Here is a 15,917-nt window from a genome sequence, read left to right on the forward strand (position 1 = left end):
GTGCGACTCTATATATATATATATATATATATATATATATATATATATATATATATATATATATATATATATATATATAATTATATAATTTAATACAGATAGTTGTGTGCATCTATTGATGCAGAGGATGGGATTTCAACCTTTTTTTTAAATAAAAATGCTCTCCTCTTACCAAAATATAGAGGGCATTTGAATTTTTCTTGTCTTCATCGCACAACTTTGACTATAATTTTAACTTATTGTATGTCTACAAAAATAATGTACAAACAAATAAAAATGAATTGTTTCACATGAAAAGTATGAGACCTATTTGTACATTTTCAATCCATGTATTTTGGTATATATTAATGTCAAATATTGCATCAAAGGCCGTATAAAGTTAAGTGCGACTTACAGTTTAAGAATGGAGCATTAATTGGAAGCACCTTTTGTGCTCACACGTCAACTTGATTCATAAGTTAGGTCTCTCCTAATCCCCCAAGGTAAAAAAAAAAATCTCTCCTAATCAATCCAGAAGCCCATTGTTAGACTGTATATACACGTAGCCTCTGTATACATGTATTGTAACGTTGTATTGTACCCCTTGAGTACTTCTATATAATGAGATAGCCACACCCTAGGTTAGGGTGTCGAGCAGTCCCTAAATCATATGTCTTACATGGTATCAGTTTAGGTTACGATGTCTTCCGCTGCCGCCGCCGCCGCGCCGACCTCGGTTCCTCCCGCCGCCGCGGTGCCGGCCCTCGCTACTGCCTCACCGTTCCTTGCCTCGCAGCCGCTCGTGATGGCCTTCGGTGCCTCGACCTCACCAAACTCCCCGATCGGATCGGGAGGTCGCGCCGCCACCCCGTCCGGTGCGGTGCCCCCTGACGCTGCTCCTCCTGCGGGCGGTGTTCCCGCGGTCCACGGTGGGCCGCCGCCGCCGCCGTCGTCTTGGCCGCCACCGCCCCAAGCCTATCGTGCGTCGCCCCCGCCGTCGTCTTGGCCGCCACCGCCTCAAACCTACGGTGCGCCGCCTCCGCAGCAGCCCTATGGCGCTCCGCCGCCGCATCCGTACTACGGCGCTCCTCCGCCGCTAACCTACCCGGCGTCGTCCCCGCACCCGCAAGGGGCTGCGGCAGTCTCCTCGCACGTGGCTCCAGCCGCGGCACACCACGGCGATCCCGCGGCTCCCTACCATGCTACGCCCGCGGCATCCTACGGCGCCCCTCCGGCACACTACGGCGCCCCCGGGGCGGTTTCCTCCGGATCCTATCCTACACATCCTAGGGCGGCCTCGTCAATGGGCATGTATGCATCGCCGCATGCCCACGCTGATTCGGCCACGGTGCCGGCGCCGTTCTACTTCTCGCATCTGCTGCCGGTGAAGCTCGCGCCAGACAACTATCTGTCCTGGCGTGCCCAGGTGCTCCCTCTTCTGCGGAGTCACTATCTGGAAGGATACGTTGATGGATCCATCCCGTGTCCGCCCCCTCACCATCCGGCATACCACACCTGGGTGGCTCAGGATCAGGCCATCCTCTCCGCCATCCAGTCCTCGCTCACTCCGAGCGTCTCGTCGCTGGTCATCTTCGCCACTATGTCCCGGGAGGCATGGGCGGCGCTTCACACCAGTTTCGCCTCTCAGTCTCAGGCGCATGCTCACTCTATACGCACCGAGCTAGGCAAGACCAAGCTTGGCGACCTCAGCATCACCGACTACTTCAACAAGATGCGGGATCTTGCCGACACATTGGCCTCAGTTGGTCAATCGCTGCAGGATGAGGAGTTCACCACCTTTGTGCTCAATGGGCTTGATGATGATTATGACAACCTCATTGAGAATGTTCATGGCCGCGATGATCCGCTCCCACCTCGTGAGCTCTATGCACGTCTGCTTGGCCGTGAGCAGCGCATTAAGGCGCGTCGGGCCTCCCCCAGCTTTGCCTCCGCCAATGCCGCAACTCGTGGCAAGCCCCAGCGGTCATCATCTTCAGGTGGCAAGCCGGCGCCGACTTCACAACCATCCTCGCGAGGCAATGCTCCGACCATCACGGATGGTAACCGGCCAGTGGCGTGCTGTTCCTCTTGTGGTGCTCCACAGGCCTGCCAGCTGTGTGGCCTTGAGCGCCACATTGCCTCTCGCTGTCATCGTCGCTACAAGAAAGATTTTCTGGGCCTCGACAACAATGTAAAAGGGAACGACAAGCAGGTCGCCCGCCTCCATGACGAGTCATGATCATGGTCACACTCTGTCTTATTCCATTGATCATGCATGTTACATGGACACTGGAGCTACCAACCACCTCACCGGTGAGATGGGTAAGCTCTCCACTCAGGAGCCATATCGTGGTCATGATCAGGTGCACACCGCCAGCGGAGCAGGTATGCGCATCTCCCATGTTGGTCAGGCCTCTCTTCTTGCACACAATTTTCGCACATTGCATCTATCTAATGTCCTTAGTGTTCCTTCTGCTACGCGTATTTGTTGTCCATTCCTCAACTTACTCGTGATAATAATGTCCTTGCTAAGTTTCACCCTTTTCGTTTCTTTATCAAGGATCGGGACACGAGGGCTGTTCTACTTAGCGGTCGTCTTCGCCATGGCCTGTATGCACTTGATGCGCCGCGCCCATCTTCCATGCCGTCTTCTCCTCAGGTGTTCAGTGGTATTCGTGTGTCGCCTACACACTGGCATGCACGCCTTGGTCACCCAGCGGCTCCCATAGTTCGACATGTTTTGCATCATCATGATCTCCCAGTTGTGTCCAATAAAACTGCTGAAACTATTTGTGATGCCTGTCAGCAGGGCAAGAGTCATCAGCTTGCTTTTTCAGAGTCTAGTCGTGTTGTGAAACATCCTCTTGAGCTTGTGTTTTCTGATGTATGGGGCCATGCCCAGACATCTGTTAGTGGTCACAATTATTATGTCAGTTTCATTGATGCTTACAGCCGTTTTACTTGGTTATATCTTATTAAGCGTAAGTCTGATGTGTTCGATGTCTTCCTTCAGTTTCAAGCACACATTGAGCGTCTTCTTAAGCAGAAAATCATCCATGTTCAATCCGACTGGGGGGGTGAGTACCACAACCTCAACTCGTTCTTTAACAAACTTGGGATTTCGCACCACATGTCATGTCCTCACACACATCAGCAGAATGGTACTGCCGAGCGTAAGCACCGTCATCTTGTTGAAACTGGCTTAACCTTGCTAGCTCATGCATCCGTCCCGTTTAGATTCTGAAGTGATGCTTTCTCCACAGCTTGTTTTCTCATTAACAGGCTTCCCTCGAGACTCCTGAAAATGCAAACCCCACTTGAACTTCTGCTTAATGAGATTCCACACTACACATTCTTCAAAGTGTTCGGGTGTGCATGTTGGCCTCACCTCCGTCCATACAACAAGCGCAAGCTAGAGTTTCGGTCTAAGAAGTGTGCTTTTCTCGGGTATAGTTCTCTTCACAAAGGGTACAAGTGCTTACATGTTCCTACCAACCGCGTCTACATCTCTCGTGACGTTGTGTTTGATGAAAATGTTGAAGGAAATATGCCCTAGAGGCAATAATAAAGTTATTACTTATTTCCTTATTTCATGATAAATGTTTATTATTCATGCTAGAATTGTATTAACCGGAAACATAATACATGTGTGAATACATAGACAAACAGAGTGTCACTAGTATGCCTCTACTTGACTAGCTCGTTGATCAAAGATGGTTATGTTTCCTAACCATAGACATGAGTTGTCATTTGATTAATGGGATCACATCATTAGGTGAATGATCTGATTGACATGACCTATTCCATTAGCTTAGCACCCGGTCGTTTAGTATGTTACTATTGCTTTCTTCATGACTTATACATGTTCCTATGACTATGAGATTATGCAACTCCCGTTTGCCGGAGGAACACTTTGTGTGCTACCAAACGTCACAACGTAACTGGGTGATTATAAAGGAGCTCTACAGGTGTCTCCAAAGGTACATGTTGGGTTGGCGTATTTCGAGATTAGGATTTGTCACTCCGATTGTCGGAGGTATCTCTGGGCCCTCTCGGTAATGCACATCACATAAGCCTTGCAAGCATTGCAACTAATGAGTTAGTTGCGAGATGATGTATTACAGAACGAGTAAAGAGACTTGCCGGTAACGAGATTGAACTAGGTATTTGGAATACCGACGGTCGAATCTCGGGCAAGTAACATACCGATGACAAAGGGAACAACGTATGTTGTTATGCGGTCTGACCGATAAAGATCTTCGTAGAATATGTAGGAGCCAATATGGGCATCCAGGTCCCGCTATTGGTTATTGACCGGAGACATGTCTCGGTCATGTCTGCATTGTTCTCGAACCCGTAGGGTCCGCATGCTTAAGGTTACGATGACAGTTATATTATGAGTTTATGCATTTTGATGTACCGAAGGTTGTTCGGAGTCCCGGATGTGATCACGGACATGACGAGGAGTCTCGAAATGGTCGAGACATAAAGATTGATATATTGGAAGCCTATGTTTGGATATCGGAAGTGTTCCGGGTGAAATCGGGATTTTACCGGAGTACCGGGAGGTTACCGGAACCCCCCGGGAGCTATATGGGCCATGATGGGCCTTAGTGGAAAAGAGAAGAGGCAGCCCTTCATGGGCCGCGCGCCCCTCCCCTCCCTTGGTCCGAATAGGACAAGGAGAGGGGGCCGGCCCCTCTCTCTATTCCCCCCTCCGCGAATCCTATTCCAACTAGGATTGGGGGGGGGGGGGGCGGAATCCTACTCCCAGAGGGAGTAGGACTCTCCTGGCGCGCCTCTCCTAGGCCAGCTGCAACCCCCCTTTAGTCCTTTATATACGGAGGCAGGGGCACCCTAGAGACACACAAGTTGATCCAGGTGATCATATTCTTAGCCGTGTGCGGTGCCCCCTTCCACCATAGTCCTCGATAATATTGTAGCGGAGTTTAGGCGAAGCCCTGCTGCAGTAGTACATCAAGATCGTCACCACGCCGTCGTGCTGACGGAACTCTTTCCCGACACTTTGCTGGATCGGAGTCCGGGGATCGTCATCGAGCTGAACGTGTGCTAAAACTCGGAGGTGTCGTAGTTTTGGTGCTTGATCGGTCGGGCCATGGAGACGTACGACTACATCAACCAAACGCTTCCGTTGTCGATCTACAAGGTACGTAGATCATACTCTCCCCTCTCGTTGCTATGCATCACCATGATCTTGCGTGTGCGTAGGAAAATTTTGAAATTACTACGTTCCCCAACAGTGGCATCAGAGCCTAGGTTTTATATGTTGATGTTATATGCACGAGTAGAACACAAGTGAGTTGTGGGCGATATAAGTCATACTGCTTACCGGCATGTCATACTTTGGTTCGGCGGTATTGTTGGATGAAGCGGCCCAGACCGACATTATGCGTACGCTTACGCGAGACCGGTTCTCCCGACATGCTTTGCACAGAGGTGGCTTGTGGATGACAGTTTCTCCAACTTTAGTTGAACCAAGTGTGGCTACGCCCGGTCCTTGCGAAGGTTAAAACAGCACCAACTTGACAAACTATCATTGTGGTTTTGATGCGTAGGTAAGATTGGTTCTTGCTTAAGCCCGTAGCAGCCACGTAAAACTTGCAATAACAAAGTAGAGGACGTCTAACTTGTTTTTGCAGGGCATGTTGTGATGTGATATGGTCAAGACATGATGCTAAATTTTATTGTATGAGATGATCATATTTTGTAACCGAGTTATCGGTAACTCGCAGGAGCCATATGGTTGTCGCTTTATTGTATGCAATGCAATCGCGCTGTAATGCTTTACTTTATCACTAAGCGGTAGCGATAGTCGTGGAAGCATAAGATTAGCGAGACGACAACGATGCTACGATGGAGATCAAGGTGTCGCGCCGGTGACGATGGTGATCATGATGGTGCTTCGAAGATAGAGATCACAAGCACAAGATGATGATGGCCATATCATATCACTTATATTGATTGCATGTGATGTTTATCTTTTATGCATCTTATCTTGCTTTGATTGACGGTAGCATTATAAGATGATCTCTCACTGAATTATCAAGAAGTGTTCTCCCTGAGTATGCACCGTTGCGAAAGTTCTTCGTGCTGAGACACCACGTGATGATCGGGTGTGATAGGCTCTACGTTCAAATACAACGGGTGCAAAACAGTTGCACACGCGGAATACTCAGGTTATACTTGACGAGCCAAGCATATACAGATATGGCCTCGGAACACGGAGACCGAAAGGTCGAGCGTGAATCATATAGTAGATATGATCAACATAATGATGTTCACCAATGAAACTACTCCATCTCACGTGATGATCGGACATGGTTTAGTTGATTTGGATCACGTAATCACTTAGAGGATTAGAGGGATGTCTATCTAAGTGGGAGTTCTTAAGTAATATGATTAATTGAACTTAAATTTATCATGAACTTAGTCCTGGTAGTATTTTGCAAATTATGTTGTAGATCAATAGCTCGCGTTGTTGCTTCCCTGTGTTTATTTTGGTATGTTGCTAGAGAAAATTGTGTTGAAAGATGTTAGTAGCAATGATGCGGATTGGATCCGTGATCTGAGGTTTATCCTCATTGCTGCACAGAAGAATTATGTCCTTGATGCACCGCTAGGTGACGGACCTATTGCAGGAGCAGATGCAGACGTTATGAACGTTTGGCTAGCTCAATATGATGACTACTTGATAGTTTAGTGCACCATGCTTAATGGCTTAGAATCGGGACTTCAAAGACGTTTTGAACGTCATGGAGCATATGAGATGTTCCAGGAGTTGAAGTTAATATTTCAAGCAAATAACCGAGTTGATATGAAGTCTCCAACAAGTTCTATAGCTAAAAGATGGAGGAGAATCGCTCAACTAGTGAGCATGTGTCCAGATTGTCTGAGTACAACAATCGCTTGAATCAAGTGGGAGTTAATCTTCCAGATAAGATAGTGATTGACAGAATTCTCTAGTCACCATCACCAAGTTAGTAGAACTTCGTGATGAACTATGATATGCAAGGGATAACGGAAATGATTCCCAAGCTCTTCGTAATGTGGAAATTGACGAAGGTAGAAATCGAGAAAAACATCAAGTGTTGATGGTAGACAAGACCACTAGTTTCAAGAAAAGGGCAGAGGGAAGAAGGGGAACTTTAAGAAGAACAACAAGCAAGTTGCTGCTCAAGTGAAGAAGCCCAAGTCTGGTCCTAAGCCTGAGACTAAGTGTTTCTACTGCAAAGGGACTGGTCACTGGAAGCGAAACTACCCCAAGTGATTGGCAGATAAGAAGGATGGCAAAGTGAACATAAGTATATTTGATATACATGTTATTGATGTGTACTTTACTAGTGTTTATAGCAACCCCTCAGTATTTGATACTAGTTCAGTTGCTAAGATTAGTAACTCGAAACGGGAGTTGCAGAATAAACAGAGACTAGTTAAGGGTAAAGTGACGATGTGTGTTGGAAGTGGTTCCAAGATTGATATGATCATCATCGCACACTCCCTATACTTTTGGGATTAGTGTTGAACCTGAATAAGTGTTATTTGGTGTTTTCATTAAGCATGAATATGATTTGATCATGTTTATTGTAATACGGTTATTCATTTAAGTAAAAGAATAAATTGTTGTTCTGTTTACATGAATAAAACCTTATATGGTTACACACCCAATGAAAATAGTTCGTTGGATCTCGATCGTAGTGATACACATAATCATAATATTGAAACCAAAAGATGCAAAGTTAATAATGATAGTGCAACTTATTTGTGGCACTGCCGTTTAGGTCATATTGGTGTAAAGCACATGAAGAAACTCCATGCTGATGGGATTTTGGAATCACTTGATTATGAATCACTTGATGCTTGCGAACCATGCCTCATGGGCAAGATGACAAAGACTCCGTTCTCCGGAGCGAGCAACTGACTTATTGGAAATAATACATACTGATGTGTGCGGTCCGATGAGTGTTAAGGCTCACGGCAAGTATCGTTATTTTCTGAACTTCACAGATGATTTGAGCAGATATGGGTATATCTACTTTATGAAACATAAGTCTGAAACATTGGAAAAGTTCAAAGAATTTCAGAGTGAAGTGGAAAATCATCGTGACAAGAAAATAAAGTTTCTACGATCTGATCGTGGAGAGAAATATTTGAGTTACGAGTTTGGTCTTCAATTAAAACAATGTGGAATAGTTTCACAAACTCATGCCACATGGAACACCACAGCATAATGGTGTGTCCGAACGTCATAACCGTACTTTATTGGATATAGTGCAATCTATGATGTCTCTTACCGATCTACCATGGGGTTATGCATTAGAGACAGTTGCATTCACGTTAAATAGGGCACCATCTAAATCCGTTGAGACGACACCATATGAACTATGGTTTGGCAAGAAACCTAAGCTGTGGTTTCTTAAAGTTTGGGACTGCGATGCTTATGTGAAAAGTTTCAACATGATAAGCTCGAACCCAAATCGGAGAAGTAAATCTTCATAGGATATCCAAAGGAAACTATTGGGTACACCTTCTATCACAGATCCAAAGGCAAGACATTCGTTGCTAAGAATGGATCCTTTCTAGAGAAGGAGGTTCTGTCGAAAGAAGTGAGTCGGAGGAAAGTAGAACTTGATAAGGTAATTGTACCTTCTCCCTTATTGGAAAGTAGTTCATCACAGAAATCTGTTCCTGTGACTACTACACCAATTAGTGAGGAAGCTAATGATGATGATCATGTAACTTCAGATCAAGTTACTACCGAATCTCGTAGGTAAACCAGAGTGAGATCCGCACCAGAGTGGTACGGTAATCCTGTTCTGGAGGTCATGCAACTTGACCATGACGAACCTACGAACTATGAAGAAGCGATGGTGAGCCCACATTCCGCTAAATGGCTTGAGGCCATGAAATCTGAGATGGGATCCATGTATGAGAACAAAGTATGGACTTTGGTTGACTTGCCCGATGATCGGCAAGCAATTGAGAATAAATGGATCTTCAAGAGGAAGACGGACGCTGATAGTAGTGTTACTATCTACAAAGCTAGAATTGTCGCAAAAGGTTTTCGACAAGTTCAAGGTGTTGACTACGATGAGAGTTTCTCACTCGTATCTATGCTTAAGTCTGTCCGAATCATGTTAGCAATTGCCGCATTTTATGAAATCTGGCAAATGGATAAACAAAACTGCATTCCTTAATAGATTTATTAAAGAAGAGTTGTATATGATACAACCAGAAGGTTTTGTCAATCCTAAAGGTGCTAACAAAATATGCAAGCTCCAGCGATCCATCTATGGACTGGTGCAAGCATCTCGGAGTTGGAATATACGCTTTGATAAGTTGATCAAAACATATAGTTTTATACAGACTTGCGATGAAGCCTGTATTTACAAGAAAGTGAGTGGGAGCACTACAACATTTCTGATAAGTATATGTGAATGACATATTGTTGATCGAAAATAATGTAGAATTATTCTGCAAAGCATAAAGGAGTGTTTGAAAGGAATTTTCCAGAAAAAGACCTCGGTGAAGCTCCTTACATATTAAGCATCAAAATCTATAGAGATAGATCAAGACGCTTGATAAGTTTTTTCAATGAGTACATACCTTGACAATATTTTGAAGTAGTTCAAAAATGGAACAGTTAAAGAAAGAGTTCTTGGCTGTGTTACAAGGTATGAAATTGAGTAAGACTCAAAGCCCGACCACGGCAGAAGATAGAAAGAGAATGAAAGTCATTCCCTATGCCTCAGCCATAGGTTCTATAAAGTATGCCATGATGTGTACCAGATCTATTGTATACCCTACACTGTGTTAAGCAAGGGAGTACAATAGTGATCTAAGAGTAGATCACTGGACATTGGTCAAAATTATCCTTAGTGGAATAAGTAAATATTTCTCGATTATGGAGGTGACAAAAGGTTCATCGTAAAAAGTTACGTCGATGCAAGTTTTGACACAGATCTGGATGACTCTAAGTCTCGATCTAGATACATATTGAAAGTGGGAGCAATTAGCTAGTGTAGCTCCGTGCACAGCATTGTAGACATAGAATTCGCAAAATACTTACGGATCTGAATATAACAGACCCGGTGACTAAAATTATCTCACAAAGCAAAACATGATCACACCTTAGTACTCTTTGGGTGTTAATCACACAGCGATGTGAACTAGATTACTGACTCTAGTAAAACCTTTGGGTGTTGGTCACATATCGATGTGGACTATGGGTGTTAATCACATGGTGATGTGAACTATTGCTGTTAAATCACATGGCGATGTGAACTAGATTATTGACTCTAGTGCAAGTGGGAGACTGAAGGAAATATTCCCTAGAGGCAATAATAAAGTTATTATTTATTTCCTTATTTCATGATAAATGTTTATTATTCATGCTAGAATTGTATTAATCGGAAACATAATACATGTGTGAATACATAGACAAACAGAGTGTCACTAGTATGCCTCTACTTGACTAGCTCGTTGATCAAAGATGGTTATGTTTCCTAACCATAGACATGAGTTGTCATTTGATTAATGGGATCACATCATTAGGTGAATGATCTGATTGACATGACCTATTCCATTAGCTTAGCACCCGGTCGTTTAGTATGTTGCTATTGCTTTCTTCATGACTTATACATGTTCCTATGACTATGAGATTATGCAACTCCCGTTTGCCGGAGGAACACTTTGTGTGCTACCAAACGTCACAACGTAACTGGGTGATTATAAAGGAGCTCTACAGGTGTCTCCAAAGGTACATGTTGGGTTGGCGTATTTCGAGATTAGGATTTGTCACTCCGATTGTCGGAGAGGTATCTCTGGGCCCTCTCGGTAATGCACATCACATAAGCCTTGCAAGCATTGCAACTAATGAGTTAGTTGCGAGATGATGTATTACAGAACGAGTAAAGAGACTTGCCGGTAACGAGATTGCACTAGGTATTTGGAATACCGACGGTCAAATCTCGGGCAAGTAACATACCGATGACAAAGGGAACAACGTATGTTGTTATGCGGTCTGACCGATAAAGATCTTCGTAGAATATGTAGGAGCCAATATGGGCATCCAGGTCCCGCTATTGGTTATTGACCGGAGACATGTCTCGGTCATGTCTGCATTGTTCTCGAACCCGTAGGGTCCGCACGCTTAAGGTTACGATGACAGTTATATTATGAGTTTATGCATTTTGATGTACCGAAGGTTGTTCGGAGTCCCGGATGTGATCACGGACATGACGAGGAGTCTCGAAATGGTCGAGACATAAATATTGATATATTGGAAGCCTATGTTTGGATATCGGAAGTGTTCCGGGTGAAATCGGGATTTTACCGGAGTACCGGGAGGTTACCGGAACCCCCCGGGAGCTATATGGGCCATGATGGGCCTTAGTGGAAAAGAGAAGAGGCAGCCCTTCATGGACCGCGCGCCCCTCCCCTCCCTTGGTCCGAATAGGACAAGGAGAGGGGGCCGGCCCCTCTCTCTCTATTCCCCCCTCCGCGAATCCTATTCCAACTAGGATTGGGGGGGGCGGAATCCTACTCCCAGAGGGAGTAGGACTCTCCTGGCGCGCCTCTCCTAGGCCAGCCGCACCCCCCCCCTTTAGTCCTTTATATACGGAGGCAGGGGCACCCTAGAGACACACAAGTTGATCCAGGTGATCATATTCTTAGCCGTGTGCGGTGCCCCCTTCCACCATAGTCCTTGATAATATTGTAGCGGAGTTTAGGCGAAGCCCTGCTGCAGTAGTACATCAAGAACGTCACCACGCCGTCGTGCTGACGGAACTCTTCCCCGACACTTTGCTGGATCGGAGTCCGGGGATCGTCATCGAGCTGAACGTGTGCTAAAACTCGGAGGTGCCGTAGTTTCGGTGCTTGATCGGTCGGGCCGTGGAGACGTACGACTACATCAACCAAACGCTTCCGTTGTCGATCTACAAGGTACGTAGATCATACTCTCCCCTCTCGTTGCTATGCATCACCATGATCTTGCGTGTGCGTAGGAAAATTTTGAAATTACTACGTTCCCCAACAAATGTATTCCCTTTTCGGGCACTTCCGACTGACCTTACCACTTCTACACCACCAGTGCTCGTGTCTACACCTATGCCTGATCAATTTGTGGATGTTGCATGTGCCCCTGCGTTGCTCCCTAATCATGCTGCAGGTATTGGACGCGGTGCTCGGCTCGAGCTGCTTGATGAACAGGTTGCGGATGATCCTCCTGATCGGGACGTGCATGCATCATGCATGCCGGACGGCACCCGCCAACCCCTTCTCATCTCGCCACCGGAGGCTGCCTCACGGGTGCCGGGTCCGTCCGGCTCCATGCTGGCCCCGCCTGGCCCCATGCTGGCCCCGCGGGCGGTGGGCTCGCTAGTGCCAGGCTCTTCTGGCTCGCGGGCCCCGTCCACGCCAGCGGCCTCGCCAACGGCCGCCTCGCCTGGCTCGCAGGCTTCGCCAGCCTCGCGTGGCTTGCCTGGGCCACTGGCAGGCCCCTCGCCTGGGTCGGCTACTGCTGCCACTGGCCCGGAGGTCCAGTCACCTGCACCGGCCGGGTCGGTCTTGCTGCCAGGGTCTCCGACCAGCACTGTTTCGGTCCCCTGTGAGCCCGTCTCGCCCGACTCTGCATCGTCCTCATCGACATCCTTTGCTGCACCGGTTCTGCCGGCAGGACCTGCTGTCACTCTGCGTCCTCGCACAAGGAGCCAATCCGGTGTATTTTGTCCAAAGGAGCGCACGGATGGGACGGTCGCGTGGCTTGCTGCATGCATGGCTCACACTGTCACCGACCCCACTGCAGAGCCTCGTCACTTTCAGGTTGTGCTGAGTATTCCTCATTGGCGTGATGCAATGGAACAAGAATTTCAGGCTCTACAAAAGAATAACACTTGGCATCTTGTTCCTCCAGTGTCTGGTGTCAACGTCATTGATTCCAAGTGGGTTTTCAAAGTCAAGAGACATGCTGATGGCTCCATTGAACGCTACAAGGCACGGTTAGTTGCCAAGGGCTTCAAACAGAGGTATGGTCTTGATTATGAAGACACGTTCAGTCCAGTCATCAAGCCTACTACCATTCGATTACTACTGTCTCTTGCGGTTACTCGCGGATGGTTCCTTCGTCAGCTTGATGTGTAGAACGCTTTTCTCCATGGCATTCTGGAGGAGGAGGTTTATATGCGTCAGCCGCCTGGTTTTGTTGATCCAACACGGCCTCATCATCTTTGTCGACTGGTTAAGGCACTGTATGGACTCAAACAGGCTCCTCGTGCATGGCATGCTCGCCTTGGCTCTATTCTTCAGGCTCTTGGGTTTACTCCCTCCACTATTGATACATCACTGTTTCTCCTACAGCGTCCTGAGGTTACGATGTATCTCTTGGTTTATGTTGATGATATCAATCTCATCAGTTCATCTGCTACTACTGCTGATTGCCTTGTGATTGCTCTTTGTAATGATTTTGCTGTCAAGGATTTAGGTGCTCTTCACTTTTTCCTTGGTCTTGAGGTTTCACGGTCCTCTGCTGGTTTGACTCTCACTCAGAAGAAGTACTCCTTGGACTTGTTGCGTCATGCTGGAATGCTCAACTGCAAACATGTTAACACTCCGATGTCTGCCACTGATCGGTTGTCTGCTCTTGATGGTGACTCTCTCTCGTCTGATGATGCTACTGAGTATCGCAGTCTCGTTGGTGGTCTGCAATACCTTACTATTACCAGGCCTGATATCTCCTATGCAGTCAACCGTGTCTGTCAGTTTCTGCATGCACCCAGGACGTCTCACTGGTCAGCTGTGAAGCGTATTTTGCGCTATGTCAGCCTTACTGCCTCCTATGGCTTGCTTCTTCAGTCTGCACCGGCGTATGAACTCTCGGCGTTTTCTGATGCAGACTGGGCTGGTAGTCCTGATGACAGGCGATCCACGGGCGGTTATGCGGTATTTCTGGGTCCTAACTTGATCGCCTGGAATGCTCGTAAGCAAGCAACAGTGTCTCGCAGTAGTACTAAGGCTGAGTACAAAGTTGTTGCTGATGCGACAGCTGAGATCATATGGGTACAATCTCTGTTGAGAGAGCTGCGTGTCCCTCAAGCTCGTCCTCCGGTCCTGTGGTGTGACAACATTGGTGTTACATATCTTTCTTCTAACCCGGTGTTTCATGCTATGACAAAACACATTGAGATGGATTATCACTTTGTTCGGGAACGTGTTGCACAGAAGCTACTCTGTATCAAGTTCATCTCATCAAAGGATCAACTTGCTGACATCTTCACGAAGCCTCTTCCACAACCACAGTTTGTAGGCTGTAGGCGCAATCTTAACTTGCTTTGTACTTCAGGACATGGTTAAGATTGAGGAAGGGTGTTAGACTGTATATACACGTAGCCTCTGTATACATGTATTGTAACGTTGTATTGTACCTGAGGGAGTCCTGGATTAGGGAGTGTTCGGATAGCCGAACTATACCTTCAAGTCGGACTCCTGGACTATGAAGATACAAGATTGAAGACTCCATCCCGTGTCCGGAAGGGACTTTCCTTGGCGTGGAAGGTAAGCTTGGCGATACGGATGTTCAGATCTCCTACCATTGTAACCGACTCTATGTAACCCTAACCCTATCCGGTGTCCATATAAACCGAAGGGTTTTAGTCCGTAGGACAACATACACATTAACAATCATACCATAGGCTAGCTTCTAGGGTTTAGCATCTCTGATCTCGTGGTAGATCAACTCTTGTACTACCCATGCCATCAATATTAATCCAGCAGGACGTAGGGTTTTACCTCCATCAAGAGGGCCCGAACCTGGGTAAAACTTCGTGTCCCCTGCCTCCTGTTACCATCCGGCCTAGACGCACAGTTCGGGACCCCCTACCCGAGATCCGCCGGTTTTGACACCGACAGTACCCCTTAGGTACTTCTATATAATGAGATAGTCACACCCTAGGTTAGGGTGTCGAGCAGTCCCCAAATCATATGTCTTACACCCATAACGACTTATACCTCTGTGTAGCCTTTACTTCATTGGCTGCTCCGCCCCGCCCCGCCCCTCGCTTCATTTTATCCCAGGAATGACAACCCCCTCTTTCACCACGGCCGTGTGTAGTCAGATTGATACTATGGCAGCTCAAGTTCATGTCGATCAATTCCACTTGGCTCGACCGTGAGCATCAACTCCACGATGACAAGCATCCATTCCTCTGCCACGCCGGCGAGCACCGCAAGCTTCGTCATTCATGACAGTTTTCTTGCCTTTCAACCTGAAGGAGGTGTGCAGATGATTTCGATTGCTACCGTTCTGATTATTGTTCTTTTCATAGGAAAGGCCTGATGACCTAGCTTTGTAGAAAGCTAGAGATTCAGTTTAGTTGGGGATAAAACCGTCATAGATCCGGTTCTTTGCTTATTTTATAGACCTGGCATGTATGTTGGGTTTGTGGCAAGTATGCGGAGTTATCTCTGCTGGATTGTTTCTGCCTTCCAACTTGTATACTTCTGTAAGCACTACGGAAGCTTGAGATATAGAGATTCCTAATGACTTCAATCAGTAAAATCAAGGGATATCATGAAGTGTGTGCCTATAGAATTTGCTTGAAAGAGTATATCGAAGAGTCGAGGAAGCAAATGTAAAGGCAAAAGGTGTGAAGTTGCGGCTGCCGGCTTCCGTGTACATAGGAATAGGCAATTCCTATTTGGCGCTTCAGGCCTGAAGCGCCCACCCCCTCCCACGAGTTGGGCCGGCCCTATTCACTTTTTTCTCTGTTTTATAAACTGCCAAAAAGGGCACATACTATGTTTTCAACCCGCAATGTGCGTGTTTGGTGTAAGACGCAATAACCACCCAGCCACCTCACCTTATTGTGATTACATAGATGTTTTTCGTCTTTTCTTCTTTCTTCTCTTTTTTTCCTTTCCTT

General features: G+C 46.6%; 1 protein-coding gene across 1 annotated transcript; it reads left to right on the top strand.

Annotated features, from left to right (window-relative positions):
• The first annotated feature begins 679 nt into the window (after positions 1-679).
• LOC147963570 (uncharacterized) lies at positions 680-2,218 on the top strand. The gene has a single exon (XM_087529621.1). It carries the CDS (start codon positions 680-682, stop codon positions 2,216-2,218), a length of 1,539 nt encoding a protein of 512 aa, XP_087385747.1.
• The last annotated feature ends 13,699 nt before the right edge of the window (positions 2,219-15,917 follow it).

Source organism: Triticum urartu, chromosome 6A, assembly GCF_056163025.1.
Source record: "Triticum urartu cultivar PI428250 chromosome 6A, HENAU_Tu73, whole genome shotgun sequence".
NCBI lineage: Eukaryota > Viridiplantae > Streptophyta > Magnoliopsida > Poales > Poaceae > Triticum > Triticum urartu.

Coding starts and splice junctions, on each gene's coding strand:
- LOC147963570 (XM_087529621.1), top strand. CDS start 680: ATGTCTTCCGCTGCCGCCGCCGCCGCGCCGACCTCGGTTCCTCCCGCC.